General features: G+C 45.8%; 1 protein-coding gene across 3 annotated transcripts in view; it reads left to right on the top strand.

Moving 5' to 3' along the window:
• Nucleotides 1-16,587, top strand: part of Car12 (carbonic anhydrase 12) — a 54,550-nt gene that overhangs the window by 19,591 nt on the left and 18,372 nt on the right. For all 3 annotated transcript variants that reach the window (XM_006511548.4, NM_178396.5, NM_001306148.1), the window contains exons 3-4: nucleotides 14,584-14,763; nucleotides 15,690-15,835. In XM_006511548.4, coding sequence (XP_006511611.1) covers nucleotides 14,584-14,763; nucleotides 15,690-15,835 — 326 coding nt within the window. The remainder of the gene's footprint in view (nucleotides 1-14,583; nucleotides 14,764-15,689; nucleotides 15,836-16,587) is intronic.

A 16,587-nucleotide genomic window follows, 5' to 3' on the forward strand; every position in this document is an offset into this window, starting at 1 on the left:
CAGCTTCAGCTAAGAGAAGAGTTTTGTGTGTGTGTGTGTGTGTGTGTGTGTGTGTGTGTGTGTGTGTGTTGACCTACTTGTATGTAAGTGTGTAAGTCAGAGATTAACACTGGGTGTTTTTCTCTATCACTTTCTATGTATGTATGTATGTATGTATACATTCATTCATCCATCCATCTATGTAATCTATCTATCTATCTATCTATCTATCTATCTATCTATCTATCTGAGACAGAGTCTCTTACTAAACTTGGAGCTTACAGATTCAGCTAGCCCGACTGGCCAAGAAATTCCAGGGAGCTGCCCGTCAGCCCCAACTCAGGACTGGGGCATCAGTGAGCCTGACATTTATGTTGGCTGTAGGGATCTGAACTCAGGTCCTCATGATCGAATGGCAAGCGTGATACTGACTGAGCCAACTCCCTAGCCCAGAAGCGTTTTCAAAAGGTCCCCTCCTACAGTACCAGGAAGGCCGCCCTAGGATATAAACATGCTTATGAATCCAACACCCCGTGCCAGCTTGTTAGCTTCTTCATTTTCATATCCAACTGTACTTCAGAGGGAGTATTTGGATACTTGCATGTTCACTGACTCATTTATCCTTCCCCCAGTTGATACCAATTTCCGGGGTGGGGGGGGTGGGGCTGACCATTTGGTGGCATATAGGAGGGCAGAGCCAGAGCCTTGCCCAAAGTGGATTGATAGTTAAAGAGAAGTAGACATGAAAACAGATATTGCAGCAAGATGGCTCAGCCTGAATTTGATCCCTGGGAGTAACATGGTATAAGAAGGGTCTAGATCAACCCAGAGGTGAGCATAAGAAGAAAAGCCAGGGAGCTCACATTAAGAGACAGGCAGCCTGGGGCTGAAGAGATGGCTCAGCCACTAAAGGCGAGATTCATAACCAAAATCAAGAGGCAGGCCACCTCACAGAGATTCAGAGAAACTAGAGATCTGAGGTGACAACTCAGACAACGCCATGTCCTGAAAACAGTGAGAAGTTTTAGAAACAGCTGGAGCTGCGTGGCTGCTGAGAATGACGCATGCCTGTGATCTCAGCACTTGGGAGGCAGAGGCAGGGGATGAAGAGTTTAGGGCCAAGCTGGACCACACAGTGACATCTTGTCTTATGACATAAAACAGGAAGAGACAGAAAAGGAGCAGGGGCGGTAAGACAGAGCACGGCAAGGGTGAAGCCTGTGAGGAAAATGACGGCAGAAGAAAGAGCATTTGAATTCAGTGGTCTGTGGACAGGGGCTTGAGCAGAGTGAGCGGCCAAGGTCTGAACAGCAGGGGAAGATGCAGAAGGGAGTAGGCAGACGGTTCTTGTTGCATTCAGAGCAGAGCAAAGCCGGACCAGAGCAAAGGGGAGATTCTCACCCAGTGCACAGACATGGAAAGTCCACAACTAGTCACCAGTCCAGAGCGACATTCAATTTAGATAGTCTGATTTTCCTGGAACTCCTACGCAAATGCCAGCCAAGCTATAGCCCCCTCCCAGCCTCTGGTATATAACAGATGAGCCCCTGAGAAGGGGGAGGAAGAGGGAGAGGCAGAGCGAGTGCTTCTGTCAGCAGGCAGGCAGCTGCACCCCTGAGGAGAAGCACCTGTGACATTTACAAGTGTCTCTGCCAGGGAAGCAGCCAGCCAGGGAGGCTGCCTCCGCCCACAGTGTTTGCTCTCCCACGGGTCTCCTTTCCTTGCCAGGAACACTGTTCTATCCTTTGTAGCTCCTGATATTTCAGGTTTTCTCTTTCTACCCGGGAGCTTGCTATGAGTGATAGCCTTCTTGACCCCCCAGCCTTTTCCTACTAACTGCTCCCCGGGTCCAGTCACAGCTTGTCTCCTTTTAGCCAGCAACTACTTCACATGAAAGGACAAAAGCAACTTACCTAGAGTCAAATACTTAAATTATAACAAGATCAACCTTATGAATGGATAAGCAAATTGTAGCATATAAACAGAGTGACATGGTTCTCAGCTGTAAAAAGGAGTGGACTGAACGCATGCTCAAGGGACAAGCCTTGGAAACATGATGATAAATGAAGCCCCTCTGGGACCGGATACCATGTGACTGACTCTACATTAAATACAGAATAGGCAACTCCATATAGAGGGAAAGTGGATTTGTGGTCACCAGGGGCTGGAAGGAGGGAGAATGGGTAGAAACCATTGACTGTTTGGGGAATGCTTGCCTGGCATGCATGAAGTCCTGGGTTCAGTCCCCAGAACCACATAAAACCTAAGGTAGTTTTACATGTCTATAATCCAGCACTCCAGAGGCACAAGTAGGATCATCAGAAGTTCAAAATCAGTGGATTCTATGTGACTTTGAGCACCATGGACTCTGAATCCAGAAACTCAAGGTCATTGTTTAAACTTTATTTATCTTTAGTGCATTGGTGTTTTGCCTGCATGGGAGTGTTGGATTCTCTAGAGTTGGAATTACAGACAGCAGTGAGCTGCCATGGGGGTGCTGGGAATTGAACATGAGTCCTCTGGAAGAGCAGCCAGTGCTCTCAATAGCTGAGCTATCTCTCCAGCCCTCGAGGTCATTCTTAAACTACATGGGAGTTTGAGGCTAGCCTGGGCTATATGAGACCTTCTCTCAAAATTTCTTTTTAGTTGTTGCTATAAAACAAAACAGCAACCTTGCCTTGACCCAAGAGAAAAACACAGCCCTGGCTCCAATCAGACAAGGGCCTTTGATCAGACGAGGGCCTCCACCAGCTCTTCTCAACTTCAGCTAAATATTAGGATCTCTGGGGCAGCTCAAGACCAGTTAAGCAAAACCTCATAGGCAGGGCCAGGCAGGATTGGAAGCTCACAGAGATTCCTCTGTGTGGCAAAGGTTGAGAAATAACGCTTTAGCACAGTGGTTGACAAATGTGGGGCCCAGCCCAGCCACATCAGCACTTCGGGGGCGGAGGGTGGGGGGTGTTGGACATGCAGAGTTCAAGGTTCATCTCCAAACTGCAGTGTCAAAAACGCTGCGTTGTAAGAAGCTCCCATTTAGGCATGGTGACCACTCTTCTGAGTCTAGACCATGTGAGCCAATCTTTGAGTAAAAGTCTAGAAGCCTCTGTTGTGTGTTTGGCTCTGTGATGGCTGTTGTGAAAATACAGAGGCATACCCAAGCCCTCAGGCATCCTGTGGGTTAGGTTCTTGGAATAAGATGAGTCCTTTATGGCTGGGTAATATTCCACTGTATGTCTATGCCACAGTTTTGCATATTCATTTCTCTGTTGATAGATATGGATTATTTCCACCATTTGGTTTTATGAATAATATTGTTGTCTGGCCAGGCTAGTGGCCACAGTGTGCTGTGGATTCAGCAGTTTCCCACACAGTCAATGAGTCAAAGAAAACCAGCAAGAACATCGTGCATTGGGCTTGCACAGGCAGCTGCTTGTTTCATCATCAGGGTAGGCTAGCACCATGCTAGCAATTTGCACTAGTTTGTAGCTATTATAGTTTCTATATTCAAGATCTGTTTGAGAATTTCAGAATGTCTGGGCTCTTTTTCAGGAATCACACATACACGTATAAAACTAGCTGCCACCTAGTGAAGCTTGTCTTAGTTCTTGGCAAGCACCAGGATCATTTGGGGAGGTGATATTCAGTAACAGGCCCTAAGCCCACCTCCAGAGTCTGGTTCAGTAGGTCTAGATGGGGCCTGAGAGCCTGCATTGTTTTCTGGCTTTTCTTATATCCTTGCCTTGTAGCTCAAGGTAACCTTGAACTTTAGATCCTCTTGGCTCTACCTCCTGAGAGCTGGAATTACTAATATGTTCCACTATACTTTATTTGGTGCTGAGAATGGAATCTGGGGCATCTTGTATGCTAGGCAACTGCTCTGACAACTGAGCTACATCCCCAGTTAGAATATACATTTTGAAGGAGCTCTAGGCAGGAGAAGAAGATGATGATGATGGTGGTGGTGGTAGTGGCAATGATGATGATGAAGATGTTTCTCTGAGGAGTAGTTTAGGTAGCTCTTGATTATTGGGGTAGAAAGGCCAGCATTCTTTTGCTAAGAGTAGTTGCTGAAGAAATGAAGAGTGCAGAGGGCCCTGCACCGCTGGAATAAAAAGGAAAGGTGAGAGCAGGGAGTTGCTATGGCTTCTCTGTGATCAAAAGGCTCTAAGACAGCAGCTCCTCAGGGCCTGCCAAGAGGTGGCTAAGACAGAGAAGCAAAAGCAAATAGATAATTCACCTTTGGCATCTTGGAAACCCCACCCTTCTGTATAGTGATACAGAGCTTCTGAAAGAACCTGACAAAAGCCTTGAGGTCAGAGTGTGACTATGGAGCCCTTTGTCCCTTACCCCAGCAATACTGGAAAGGAATATTGCAGAAGCTTATAGGCGGGCGGGAGGATGTGTGGAAGAGCAGGAGAAAGACGCTTGCAGTGGCTAGCAGAACTGATTGGCAATCCCAGCTTCACCCTCCCAATCTGTACCATCAGCCCCTCCCACCATGGTAGGAACAGAAATGATGGCAGAAAGACCTGGGGTGCACTTTACAAGTCCCAAGCTGATTCTGCCTGTTAAGTCGACACAATTTAAAACTGACACAATGAAGATAAAATCAAAACAAAGGATGACTTAGGCATCTTTAGAAAATTCTGTCTATTTTAATTGGTCTATAATGTAAAATCCAAGGGAAAGAGTGGCCTGCTGGGGCAGCCCCCTTCAACATTTATAAGTAAGGAGTCGCCCTGGCCCGGTAGCCTTTGCTCTCTGTCCAAGCCAAGGCCTGATTCATCTCTAACATTAACAAAGAAAAAGTCTCCATGCCAGTGTGATTCCTTGACCTCTGTTAGTAAATAACACAACCAGAAGGCCTCAGCCATCAATTATTAACCTGGCAGCTTCCTTCTCTCTGGCTGGATCTTGCCTTCATGCTTGTGTCTGACCACTTGGTAGACAGGGAAGCAGGCCAAGTCCAGCCAAGTGTTCCTAGATTTGTTGTGAGAAGCCATATTTTCTTAATAACTTCTGAAAGGAACTCCAGCAACTTAAATGTACTTTAGATATATTTTGAAAGTGTGCTTCTATATCCAAACTACATCCTGGAGATACGTGCTTTCGAGTTGGTTTTAGAGGGATCCTTCCCTTCTGGATGGGATTCTGGGGGCTTAGCTGCATTTTCTGTGGTTCCAGCCACAGGCTCAGGAGGAATGGATAGCCTCTCCATATAGAAGCGGGTACCAGCCGCCTGAGGGGAAGACTTCTTCAACCTGTGAAAGACCATACACTAGTTGGCATCAAAGGACTCCTGCTCAACCTCCCCACAGAGCAGCTTCTTCCTTGGCAAGAAACCTAGTGGGCCCCAGGTCCTCTCTGAGTGCAGGTCTCCTGTACATCTGGCATGCACCACCTATCAGCTTTAGCAGGCCTGTAGGCTCCTCAAGCTCTCCGTCTGGAAGGCTGGTCCTCCATCTTTGTTCATGGGTCATTTCATCTCATCTCTTAAGTCTCTACTCGGATGGCATCTCCTTCAGGAAGGATGCCTATACCAGAGATGGAGTGAGGTCTCTCCGTTTCTTCCACCACAGCCCTTGTTCATTTCCTTCATAGCGCCAATGGCAGACTATGGTGATTTGACCTGTGTAGGGGTTGCTTATTTGTGACTCATTATTGGTCTTGACCCCTGGAATGTAACTCTACAAGGACGGGAAGTAAACCTGCTTTCATATCAACACCGAGTCTAGTGCCCAGCATACAGAAAGGCACCTTTGTGAAGAAATGAATAAATTCACTTCAAAATTAAATAGCAGTTCAAAGGATATTAATTAGAGATTTTTCTCCTTCATTGACTATGGCTACTCAGGTGTGCGTGTACGTGTGCGTGTGCGTGTGTGTGTAGGCCAGAGATTGACCCTGAGTGCTGTTCCTCAAGAGCTGTCCCTCTTGTTTTTGATAGATAGTCTCTCACTAGGACCCAGGGCTTGCCAGTTTTAGGCAAAGCTGGTTGGCTAATGTGCTCTGGGGAGCCTCCTGTCTCGGCCTCTCCAGCACTGTGACTGCAAGTACACGCCTACGCAGCAGCTTACATGGGTGCTGAGGATCACACTCGTGTGCTCATGCCTGCAGGACAGGCACTTTTCCAAATGAGCTTCCATCCCGGCCTCGGAACCCTCTGTTGTTATTGTCACTACAATCTGTCTTGTTTAGCATGCGTTTGTGGTTGGTCCACAGTCACCAATCATTTGTGTGCACATTTGTGTACTAGGACGAGGCATGGTTTTATTCTTCCCAGATCTCCGAATATAACAACCTAGCCACAGCCTTGAGGGACTAACCAAAACCTACACATTTTCACAGTGTGGGAAATATGACCGTTGGTTGGCAAAATGTCACCAACATCTAGAATGTCAACTTTGCCACAAAGGCAAGTTCTGATCTGTTTTTGTAGACAGTCCAGTTTCAAGGGATCCAGCTTCTTCCTCTGGCCTCTGTGAGCACTGGACTCACACGCACATACCCACACCCCCACACATATACACATAATTAAAAATCATAAAAAATTGTTATTAATCTTGAGAACATAGGACAGCCAGTAAGAAACCGTAAACAAGCCTTATGGGTAATTACATGGTTCATGCTTTATTATTATTATTATGATATATGCTATAACGTGGATGTATCAGGTATATAAACACAAGAAATTACTTAGCCCAGACATTTTTTTACCCAGACATCATGTCTGCAAACAGGTTATAAAGGCATCCTTCAATCCCTTGTATGAATTATTTGCTCAGAGCAACGGTGCGTCTACACGCTGTGTGCCTAGATGCACTGAGGATACAAACAAGCTCTTAAAACCGCTCTGAGATGAACAAAGAAAGCTGAAAACTCGCTGGGTATTTAGTTATACTAATGAGTTATAAACAGATTTTACATTGGAAATGAGCTTATGGTTTAAAGAACCCTTATCTTTAATGATACATAAATATCAGACATGTTGCTTCATCTCCAGCCCATACTGTGTTTTTAATTTTGTTAATGCTTAAATTTTTCTGTAATCAAAATTCAAATTAAGACATACGAGTTGAAGCCGGGTGTGGTGGCGCACGCCTTTAATCCCAGCACTTGGGAGGCACAGGCAGGCGGATTTCTGAGTTTGAGGCCAGCCTGGTCTACAAAGTGAGTTCCAGGACAGCCAGGGCTACACAGAGAAACCCTGTCATGAAAAACAAAACAAAACAAAAAACAAACAAACAAAAGACGTACGAGTTGAATGTAGTTGTGCATGACCTGTGAACCCAACACTGGAGTCAGACACTGGAAGCCTGGCCCAAGTTTTAGACCAGCCAAGGTTAATTTTTATGTAAATTTTGAGTGCTAGGCCAACCAAGGTTAGTGAGATCCTGTCTCAAATAAAACAAAACTAAACAAAGGAAAAGAAAGCAAAGATACAATTTTATATATCTCTATCTCTATCTATCTATCTATCTATCTATCTATCTATCTATACTTCTTTAAATAGGTAGGGATGAGTACAGGGTTAGAAATCACATCTTTGTTTTTAAGATGGCTGGTTTGCTCTGGCTGTGTCCATCTCAGAGTGCCAGACATTCAGACTGTTTCCCACAGTGGATCCTCCTCTCCCATCACCTTTGCAGCCTACAGGATCTCAGAATGTCTGGTTGGGCTTTTCATTATCTAGGTGCTGGAAATCTGCACCTTTTCAAAACTCATCGGTGTTTCAAAACCCAGTCCGAATTTTGCCAAAGCCAGTGTCTGCTTTTCTATGGCTGAACTTAGCCAGCTTAGAGGTTCCCACACGGGCAGTGACTCAACCCTTCCTGCACCTGAGTAGCCTGAGGCTATCTCCAGACTACAGCTCTCTCCACAGTCTCAGACCTTTGAAGGCCATTCCCTATGAACACGTAATGGTAGTTACAAATCATAGACATGGTAAACGGTCTCTTAAGCTCATTTTTGAAATTCAGCCCACAAAGGATGGGAAAAGAAGGTGTTCGGTTCCTTAATGGGGAGACTCGAATATGCATCCATGCAGATGGCAAAAGAGATCAGGGAAGGAAGGTTGCATACAGGAGAAAGAAATTTGTTCCTGGAAAAAGCAATGGCTTTGAAAACCTGGACAGGATAGGGCATTTTAAAACTTTGAAAAACAGCTAGTTTCTGCTTTGTCTTAGTGGGGAGCAGGGCGGGGGGGCATGTTGGGGATCAGAAAGTATTTGGAAGGACCAGCCACAGAAGCAAGGCACCACTAGCTCAGTCTGGTTACAGCGGGAGAATGGAATTGGTCTGATTAAAGCTGGTGAGGGAACCTGGCATCATGACAAGAAGGTGGAGACTGGGCAGCCTGTGGAGGGCCCTTGCAGGATGGCATGGTGAGGGTCTAGCCTGAGATGGAGGAGGCAGCCATGGAAAGTTGTGACTCAACTAACTGGGAGCAGAAGACACAGGGCACACTTGGCTGAGGGCAGAGGATGCAGGGCTCACTTGCCTGAGGTTTTGAATGTTGGAGGAGTTAGGCCCAGGTGTTCTCTGACAAGACACTAAACGATCAAACTGTGATCTGGGTCCAACATGATTGCTGCAATCTGTGGACCCTATTGAATACTAAAAGTTACAAACATACAAACAAAATCTTATAAACTTGTAACTCTACCAAGAAGTTTGCACCAACGTCTAGGATATGTGCATCCTCTCTTTAACACCCATGCTTTGATTATCTATTAAAACTGTCCCATTGTCAACTCCAACTTTGCTTCATCCTGACTCATGCTGAAATTACTTTATTCTGTACAGTCAAAAACCCTAGTTTCGCTGGAGTAGATGTCTTTTAAAAAGCTCAGGCTCCTACAGGATGTAGAAGGTGTCTCTGTCTCCCACTGCCATCTCTGGTAGGGGCCCACCTGAGATGACACTGAAGCATTACTGAGTTCCTTCATAGAATGAAGATCCTCCAGGCTGAGACCCTCTCATGTCCTCTCCCTCAGGGAAGGCAAGTCTAAACTTTAATCCTGGATAGGCAGGATCTAGCAGGATGCATTCCTGTTCAATAGTGAAGAAGTTTCCAAACTCTTATATCATCATCGAGCCATAAAAATAAGGAGCCAAAATCTCAAGAGGGGGAAATTGAGACTGGATAGGAAGATGGGGAAATTGAGAGGTCATAAGAATGGGGGGGAAATCCCCTTACTCTGTAGACTGGTTGACACTTTCTTCAGCTAAGAGCCAAGAATTTTGGCATAACTAGGATTCACTGCAGACGTGGAGACATATTCTCTTTTCTATAGATACTGCAAATAAAGACGTTAAAACAGCAGAGGCTAAGGGCTGTAGCTCTGTTGTAAGTGAACTTGACTTGCATGCATGTGGCCATCGGTTTAATCACCAGTACTGCAAATAATATCATAATAATGATGATAATAATAATCTAAGAGAATGGTAAGAAGCAATAAGGAACTCGTGAGATGGCTTGGAGGGTAAAGGCACTTGCTAACAAGCCTGCTGACCTGAGTGCAGTCCCTGGGACCCCCATGGTGGAAGGAGAGAACTGACTCCACGTGTGTGGGTGGCATGTCCATGTCCGTGCACACAGGGCAGGTATGCATATATGCACGATATATAAAACTTAAAAAACTTAAATTACCCTTAAAGCTTAAGCATATATGACCTTTGGATTTAAAATATTATCATGTGGTGTATGATGGGGGGGGCACACAGGAAAATGTAGTCAGTTCTGCCTCCTTCTTTATGTGGGTTCCAGGAATCAAACTCAGGTCATCAGCCTTGTGCATCAAGCTCTTTCCCTACAGAGCCATCTTACTGGCTCATGAACTTTGGCTTTAACCTAACCCTTACCCTTCCCTGGGACCCCCATGGTGGAAGGAGAGAACTAACTCCACGTGTGCTGGGTGGCATGTCCATGTCCGTGCACACAGGGCAGGTATGCATATACGCACGATATATAAAACTTAAAAAACTTAAATTACCCTTAAAGCTTAAGCATATATGACCTTTGGATTTAAAATATTATCATGTGGTGTATGATGGGGGGGGGGCACACAGGAAAATGTAGTCAGTTCTGCCTCCTTCTTTACGTGGGTTCCAGGAATCAAACTCAGGTCATCAGCCTTGTGCATCAAGCTCTTTCCCTACAGAGCCATCTTACTGGCTCATGAACTTTGGCTTTAACCTAACCCTTACCCAGCTGTAACTCTTATAAGCTTTCTTACAAGAATCTTAGAAGCACGAGTATGAACCCTGCTTATAGTGAAAACGTGTGTGAACTTCTTTGTAACTTAGATCTAGGAAAGACTCCATAGTCCTTTATGACCTCTGTGTTTCATCCTATCAGCTTATAATACCCAGCACGTTTAGAACTCACCCAGGGATCACATTCACTAAAAGAAGATGGAAAACCTCCTAGAAACCCTTTAAATAATGTCACTTCAGAAGCCACCAATGTTGTATCTGGGGCTGATGTTAAGACACTTAAATACAAGTCACTCTGGAAGTGTGCACCTGTATTCAATTCGCCCTTTCCCAAGTGCCCTTCGCTGTCCCCTAACACCCACACATAAATCTGTTAGCGCTATTTCCTCATAAGCCCCAACTTGGCTTCCTTGGGGAAAAAAAATGATGTGATTGTAAAACTGGATGCCGATTGGATTTGGTAATATTAAATTCTAACTCTGCAGGGGCACCAATGGGACTGAGCTTTTGCTTTGAGATCTTGTGGTTTAGAAAAGCTTACCGAGACACGTGCAGTTGGGATTAACCTGGTTTGTTTCAGAGTTATCCAGGCAGACAGTGAAGATGAAACAGGACTGGCTATAACTCATAAACTGTCACAGCTTCACAGCTGGGTGAGGTGGAGTTCACCTTGCTTATCTCTCTCTCCTGTTGGATATGTTTGAAAATTTCCCTACACCCTCAGATAATGTGGGTCCTGTACCCTGGGCCTCACAATTCCCAGTCAAGAAGTCATAAGACACACTTTGAGCAGTGCAGTGTTATATTTCAAAACAAAGATCTGTCCACTCGTTTGCCACCAGTAGGGAAATTCATGACCTGGAAAGAAACAATGGCTTGCTTTTACTTGGGAAAACAAGCTTTGGGATAGACATGGTCTCTTTCTGGATCATGGGGTGGAGGATGGTGATGGGAGCCCACCAATGGAAGAGGTACCATGGAAACCTAGAGCAAAGGCAAGTGTTTAGAGGAGCTGCTTTGTAAGGCAGGCTCTCTGGCAAAGAGCACTTGGCAAGAGTCTGAAAGCTAGTGCTGGGTGTGTAGTTCAGTTGGTAGAATGGTTGATCCATACATAGTACCACATAAACCAGGCATGATGGTGCATGTCTGAAATCCCAGCACTGGCAAGATAGGGGCAGAGGACCAGAGGTACAAGGTCAGCCTGAGACACATGAGACATTGTCTCAGGTTTAAAAAAAAAAAAAAAAAAAAAAAGATTGTGAAAGCCGAGACTCTATTGAGAAATTATAGCCTTCAGTAACCCTCCTAGGATTACTGTGGCTGCAAGTCACAAAGTCACATAGGCTGGACAGAAACTGAGGACAATGGCAAGAGTCTTTACTGTAATATTTGATATTGGTTGGGTAGATACCTAACCATGTATCTCTCTCTCTCTCAACCAGGAAGTCATGAGACTGTATGATAGTGTCCCCAGCTGTGCAAGAGCCATCCTGTGGTGGTGGTGGTGGTGGTGGTGTCGTCTGTGGACCCTATGAAGTCACAGTCACCAGGCCACCTCCCACAGTATAGGATGGAAAGCAGGTTTCCTTTACAGCAGGTAGGCCCAGCCATCCAGACCCAATCCTCACACAGATGAGCTCAAAAGCTAAGGAGAGAGTCTGAACCTGAACATGCGAGCTCGTTTGCAAATATTCTTTTTTTTTTTCTTTTTAAAGGCAGGGTCTCATTTAGCCAAGCTAGTCTCAAACTTGCTATATAGCCAGGGATGGCTTTGGGTTCTTGATCCTCTTGCATCCACCTCACAAGTACTAGGATTGCAGAGGACCAGCAAGATGGCTCAGTGGGTAAACGTGTTAACTGTGAAAGCCTGAGGACCCAAGTTCATATCCTGAGACCCATGTAGAGAGCATGATATGGTGGCACACATCTGTAATCCCAGCACTCCTATCCTGAGATGGAAGGCAGAGAAAGGAGATGCCCCAGAAGCTCACAGACCACACAACTATGCGCGCGCACACACACACACAAGCACATGCATGCACAAGCATGTGCTCACACATACACAGTAGGGGGGGATGAAGCAGCACTAAGATTCTGGATATGTACCAACATAACTGGCTCTAATTCTTCTTTGAAGGGATAAACAGCATGTGGGGACTTCAAACGGGTAATCAAGTACCCTTAGAGAAAAATAAGCCGGAAACAGGTGGGAGAATTAGTGAACAGGCGAGGACCTGCCGTGTGCCAGGCAATGTAGGAAATGCGGGGAAGAGCGAGGCACTCCTTGCCTCCAGGGAGAATGTGGGGGAGAGAGGGAGGAAAGAGATGCACAAAATCTCCCAGAGAAACACCCAGAGAGAAGGCACCAAAGCCTCGTGATCCACGCCAGGTAACTGATATTTAAGCCTTAGTCTACCTTGGGGCACTTCATTTATCTCAGTAACAAGATACTTCCATCTTCTCCCCTTGGCTGTGTCAATGTTATAGATTTTTCAAAGGATCAAAACTGCTAAGAGAAACAAACCATGCTGTTGATGGTAGAAGAAGGGGGAGGGATGGAAAGGGTTCTTTTAGACCCTGCTGCCATACGGATCTGTAACTGGTGCCAAGGACAGAGGCCAGGACTGGGGCAGGTGGTGTCTACACCCCAGCCTGCCCAGGGACGCCAGCATCCTGTGCCTTCACTTCTTCACTGGGTATCTCAGCAGGATGCATTGGAGCTGCCTGGGCATGAACAAGCCTGGTGCAGAGGGAGAAGTTGCTTATATCTTGGATCTCAGGAGCCAGAAGGGACCTTCCAGAATACAGTATCCAACACTGCCATGTCTACTTAGGTTAATGGCAGCTCTAGCAGGGAACATGACCTGGCTGGGGCCACTCACCAAGGCAGTGAGACAGTCTTGCTCTCTGGGTACTCCTCGTCCAGTGTTCTCACTTCTGTTTCTCCTGAAGGCTTTGCCCACACTGACTCTGCTGTCTTTGATATACTTATTTTTCGTGCCCTCAAATACCTAATGTGGCTTTAACTCCTAATCGAGTCTACAGGGAACACAGCTTAGACAATTTCTTCCTTATACCTCCCAGGATCTCAGTTCTTTTAGGGAAATATTTGCTGGTAGCCTGAAAATCCATTGAATTTCCATGGGAGATAATCTTTTAAACACAGATTTACATTCTTTCAGGATTTTCCCCTGTGAGAATCACACAGTTTTCAGTGGTTCTCAACCTTCCCAATGCTGAGACCCTTTAGTACAGTTCCTTGTGTTATGGTGAGCCCCAACCATAACATTAGTTTCATTGCTACTTTAGAACTGTAATTTCGCTACTGTTATGAATGGTAATGTAAAAATCTATGTTTTCTGATGGTCTTAGGTGACCCCAAAAGTGCTTCATCCCATAGGTTGAGAACCACTGCTTTATCTGACCATGGAATGTTTATTTCCATTCACAGAGGAGCAACTGCTAGCCCATATTTAGCAAGGATCATGAGCCTTGATGCTTTTTAGTTTTAAGCCTGTTTCTCCTCACTGAGGACTTGTCATTTTTATTACAATAATTCGATTGTAGTATTACCAGGCTTCCTTCAAGTTAAAACCCTGCTGTGTTTGGCTCTGTGGTCCCAGGCCTATAATTACTTAATGTTTTTCAATCATCCCTTTGGGATTGCATCCTGCACTCTAGATATAGATATCATAAGTCTGTATCCAGGGTTCCCTATCGGGAATCTCACACTGTGAATCGATTAGCCCAAAGACCTACTTGAGCTATGGTCAGTCAGATACCAATTTCACCAACCTGGCATGGTTCAGAAGATTCATCAAAATTTCCCAACTAGGATAACGTCCCCTTAGTGTTCAACCTGGGGGCCTCAAGACTTAGAGTAATTCCTGGATCATAATAAGTGTTCAACAGTCTGATGGTGTATTGTTGGATGTCACTAATTTTCATGTAGGGAGGATATGCATTGTGTCAACATGGGAATAAAGTAGAGGTTGGGTGAGGGCTCTAGTTTCTGTGCTGAGTTACTCTAGTCTTTCATCCTCTACAGCACTTGAACGGCAGGTGGTATTAAGGCGTTTTCTAGGCCTGATTCTGTAAGATGCTATCTCCAGGACTTGAATAGTTTACCTCTAAGACTAGGACTGACCCTTCTTCCTCATGGCGGTTATAATGAACAAAGGTATTGAGTATTTCTTCTGACTCTTCACTACTCTTAGATAAGGTCCACACGGATGCCAGGGGGCAATGCAGACAGTTGCCTCTTATAGACTACTGCAGTTGTCTATGGAAAGATAAAGGAGAGAAGTAATAAGAAACCATTGTGTAAATAGAGATTAGAAGATAAAGAAAATTTCTTGTGGAAAACTGAGCTTGAGTCTCTCCTAGGTCCTGCTGGGGAAAAGAACTGGTCCAAGAAGTACCCATCGTGTGGAGGCCTCCTGCAGTCCCCGATAGACCTACATAGCGACATCCTTCAGTATGATGCTAGCCTCGCACCCCTCCAGTTCCAAGGTTACAATGTGTCTGTTGAAAAGCTGTTGAACCTGACCAATGATGGCCATTCAGGTAAGACAGGTCTGAGACTCCTTTGACTCCCTGGACATCTGGCTAGGAGGAGCTCCTCTGAAGCACCCAGGAGAAGGGGCTAGGAAGAGGGTGTAAGACATGCCTGACCTACTATCTACTGTAGGGGGGAGGGAGGCAGGGGAGTTGTTGGAAGCCCTGGCTCCAGTGATTCTTTGTGGGTAGCACATCTCAAAACTACATCTCTTGTGGGAGGGAGAGGGAGCAGATTGGCTAAGCTTCCAGGGTGAATTCTGGGTTATCACAAACTATTCAAGGCACCAGCAATTTGGCTAAACACACACACACACACACACACACACACACACACACACACACACACACACACACCAGGTTTAGGAAGAAGTCTTTCTAATCTAACAATCTAGCCAGGAATCATATCCTCACAAGAGTGCTCAATCGCTTACATTTTAGTTGATTCCAGATGTAATTAAATTGACAATCAAGATTAGTCATCACAGATACTAATGAGTCATCAGACTGGGTAAGAATTTTAACTACCTTGAGTTGTCATTTGGAAGAGGGACCTATTGATATACTACAGATTGGGTATATCAGAGTCTCTTGTATAGTAGTGCTTCTTAAATAGCAATTATTGCAATTCTCCAATTGGAAAAGTTCTTCACTGAAGGTTCTAGTATCAGACAGGAGCCCGATATACTGATTAGTAAAGAAACATCCATCATTGGCTTAGAGTTGGTGCTTTGCAGGGAGACCCATGAAGGTGTTGGTGCCACTACAGTTACACTAGGGAAAGAGGGCAGGTGCCACATCTGCAAGCATCATTGCTCAGGTCTGCTCCGTGGTCCTGCAGCCACCTGTGCCTGTGCAGTGGCTGCCTGCAGGCCTGCTTTCTAGCAGGGTTCATCTGGCCAGGGCCCTGAAGGTTGTTTCTCCGTTCCTCACAGTGAGACTGAATCTGAACTCAGACATGTACATCCAGGGTCTCCAGCCTCACCACTACAGAGCAGAGCAGCTGCACTTGCACTGGGGGAACCGCAATGACCCCCATGGCTCTGAACACACCGTGAGTGGGAAGCACTTTGCTGCCGAGGTGAGTGAATGGCCAGTATGGTAGAGAGGACCTGGCACTGGGTCCCCCTTCCACAGCCACTGGGATAGAGTAGCCTTCATAGTCTTTGTCTCCACTCTTCTGTCTACAGAACAGGACGGTCTCACTCCCCTGCCCTTATCCAGGTCCTTGTCCGCTCCTCTGCTGGACCACGCTGAGTTTGCCTGTTTCTTTTACTGTATGATGCTGTTGGGAAGGCTGGCCTTGCAGATGACATGGTGGGGTGCATCTAGACATCCCCTTCCCTTGTGCAGATGAAGACCTCACAGCTTGCCTGGCTGCTGCAGCTCATTGCTTAATCGTATCTGCTTCTCTTTGCTTCTCAGTCTTCACACATCACGCTTGCTTACAAATGCCTTTCCCACATCACTGGACTTAGGAACACAAGGACACGGACCCAGACCCACTCTTGCAGTTTCCCATAGATTAAGAGGTGGAGGGCATTGTGATGATTAGAGATTCTCTGAAAATGGTTTGGGATGTGGGTGCAGCACTGTGTCATGCCGCCTTGAGATTCTAACCTAAAATGCTGAAAGAGAATGAGAAGAGAGGCAGAATGTTCTTGCTGTACCACAGGCAGGTGATGGGGTGGGATGGTGAGGGGTCCTGAGTTCTTCCACCCCGAGGTGTGAGTTGGGGATGTGGCTCTGAGCGCATACAGGGAAATAAATAGGAGGAGATGAACGCTGCTGCTCAGCCGGCAGATCCCGTGGTAAGTAATGATACAACTATTC

This window comes from Mus musculus, chromosome 9 (genome assembly GCF_000001635.26).
Source record: "Mus musculus strain C57BL/6J chromosome 9, GRCm38.p6 C57BL/6J".
Classification (NCBI taxonomy): domain Eukaryota; kingdom Metazoa; phylum Chordata; class Mammalia; order Rodentia; family Muridae; genus Mus; species Mus musculus.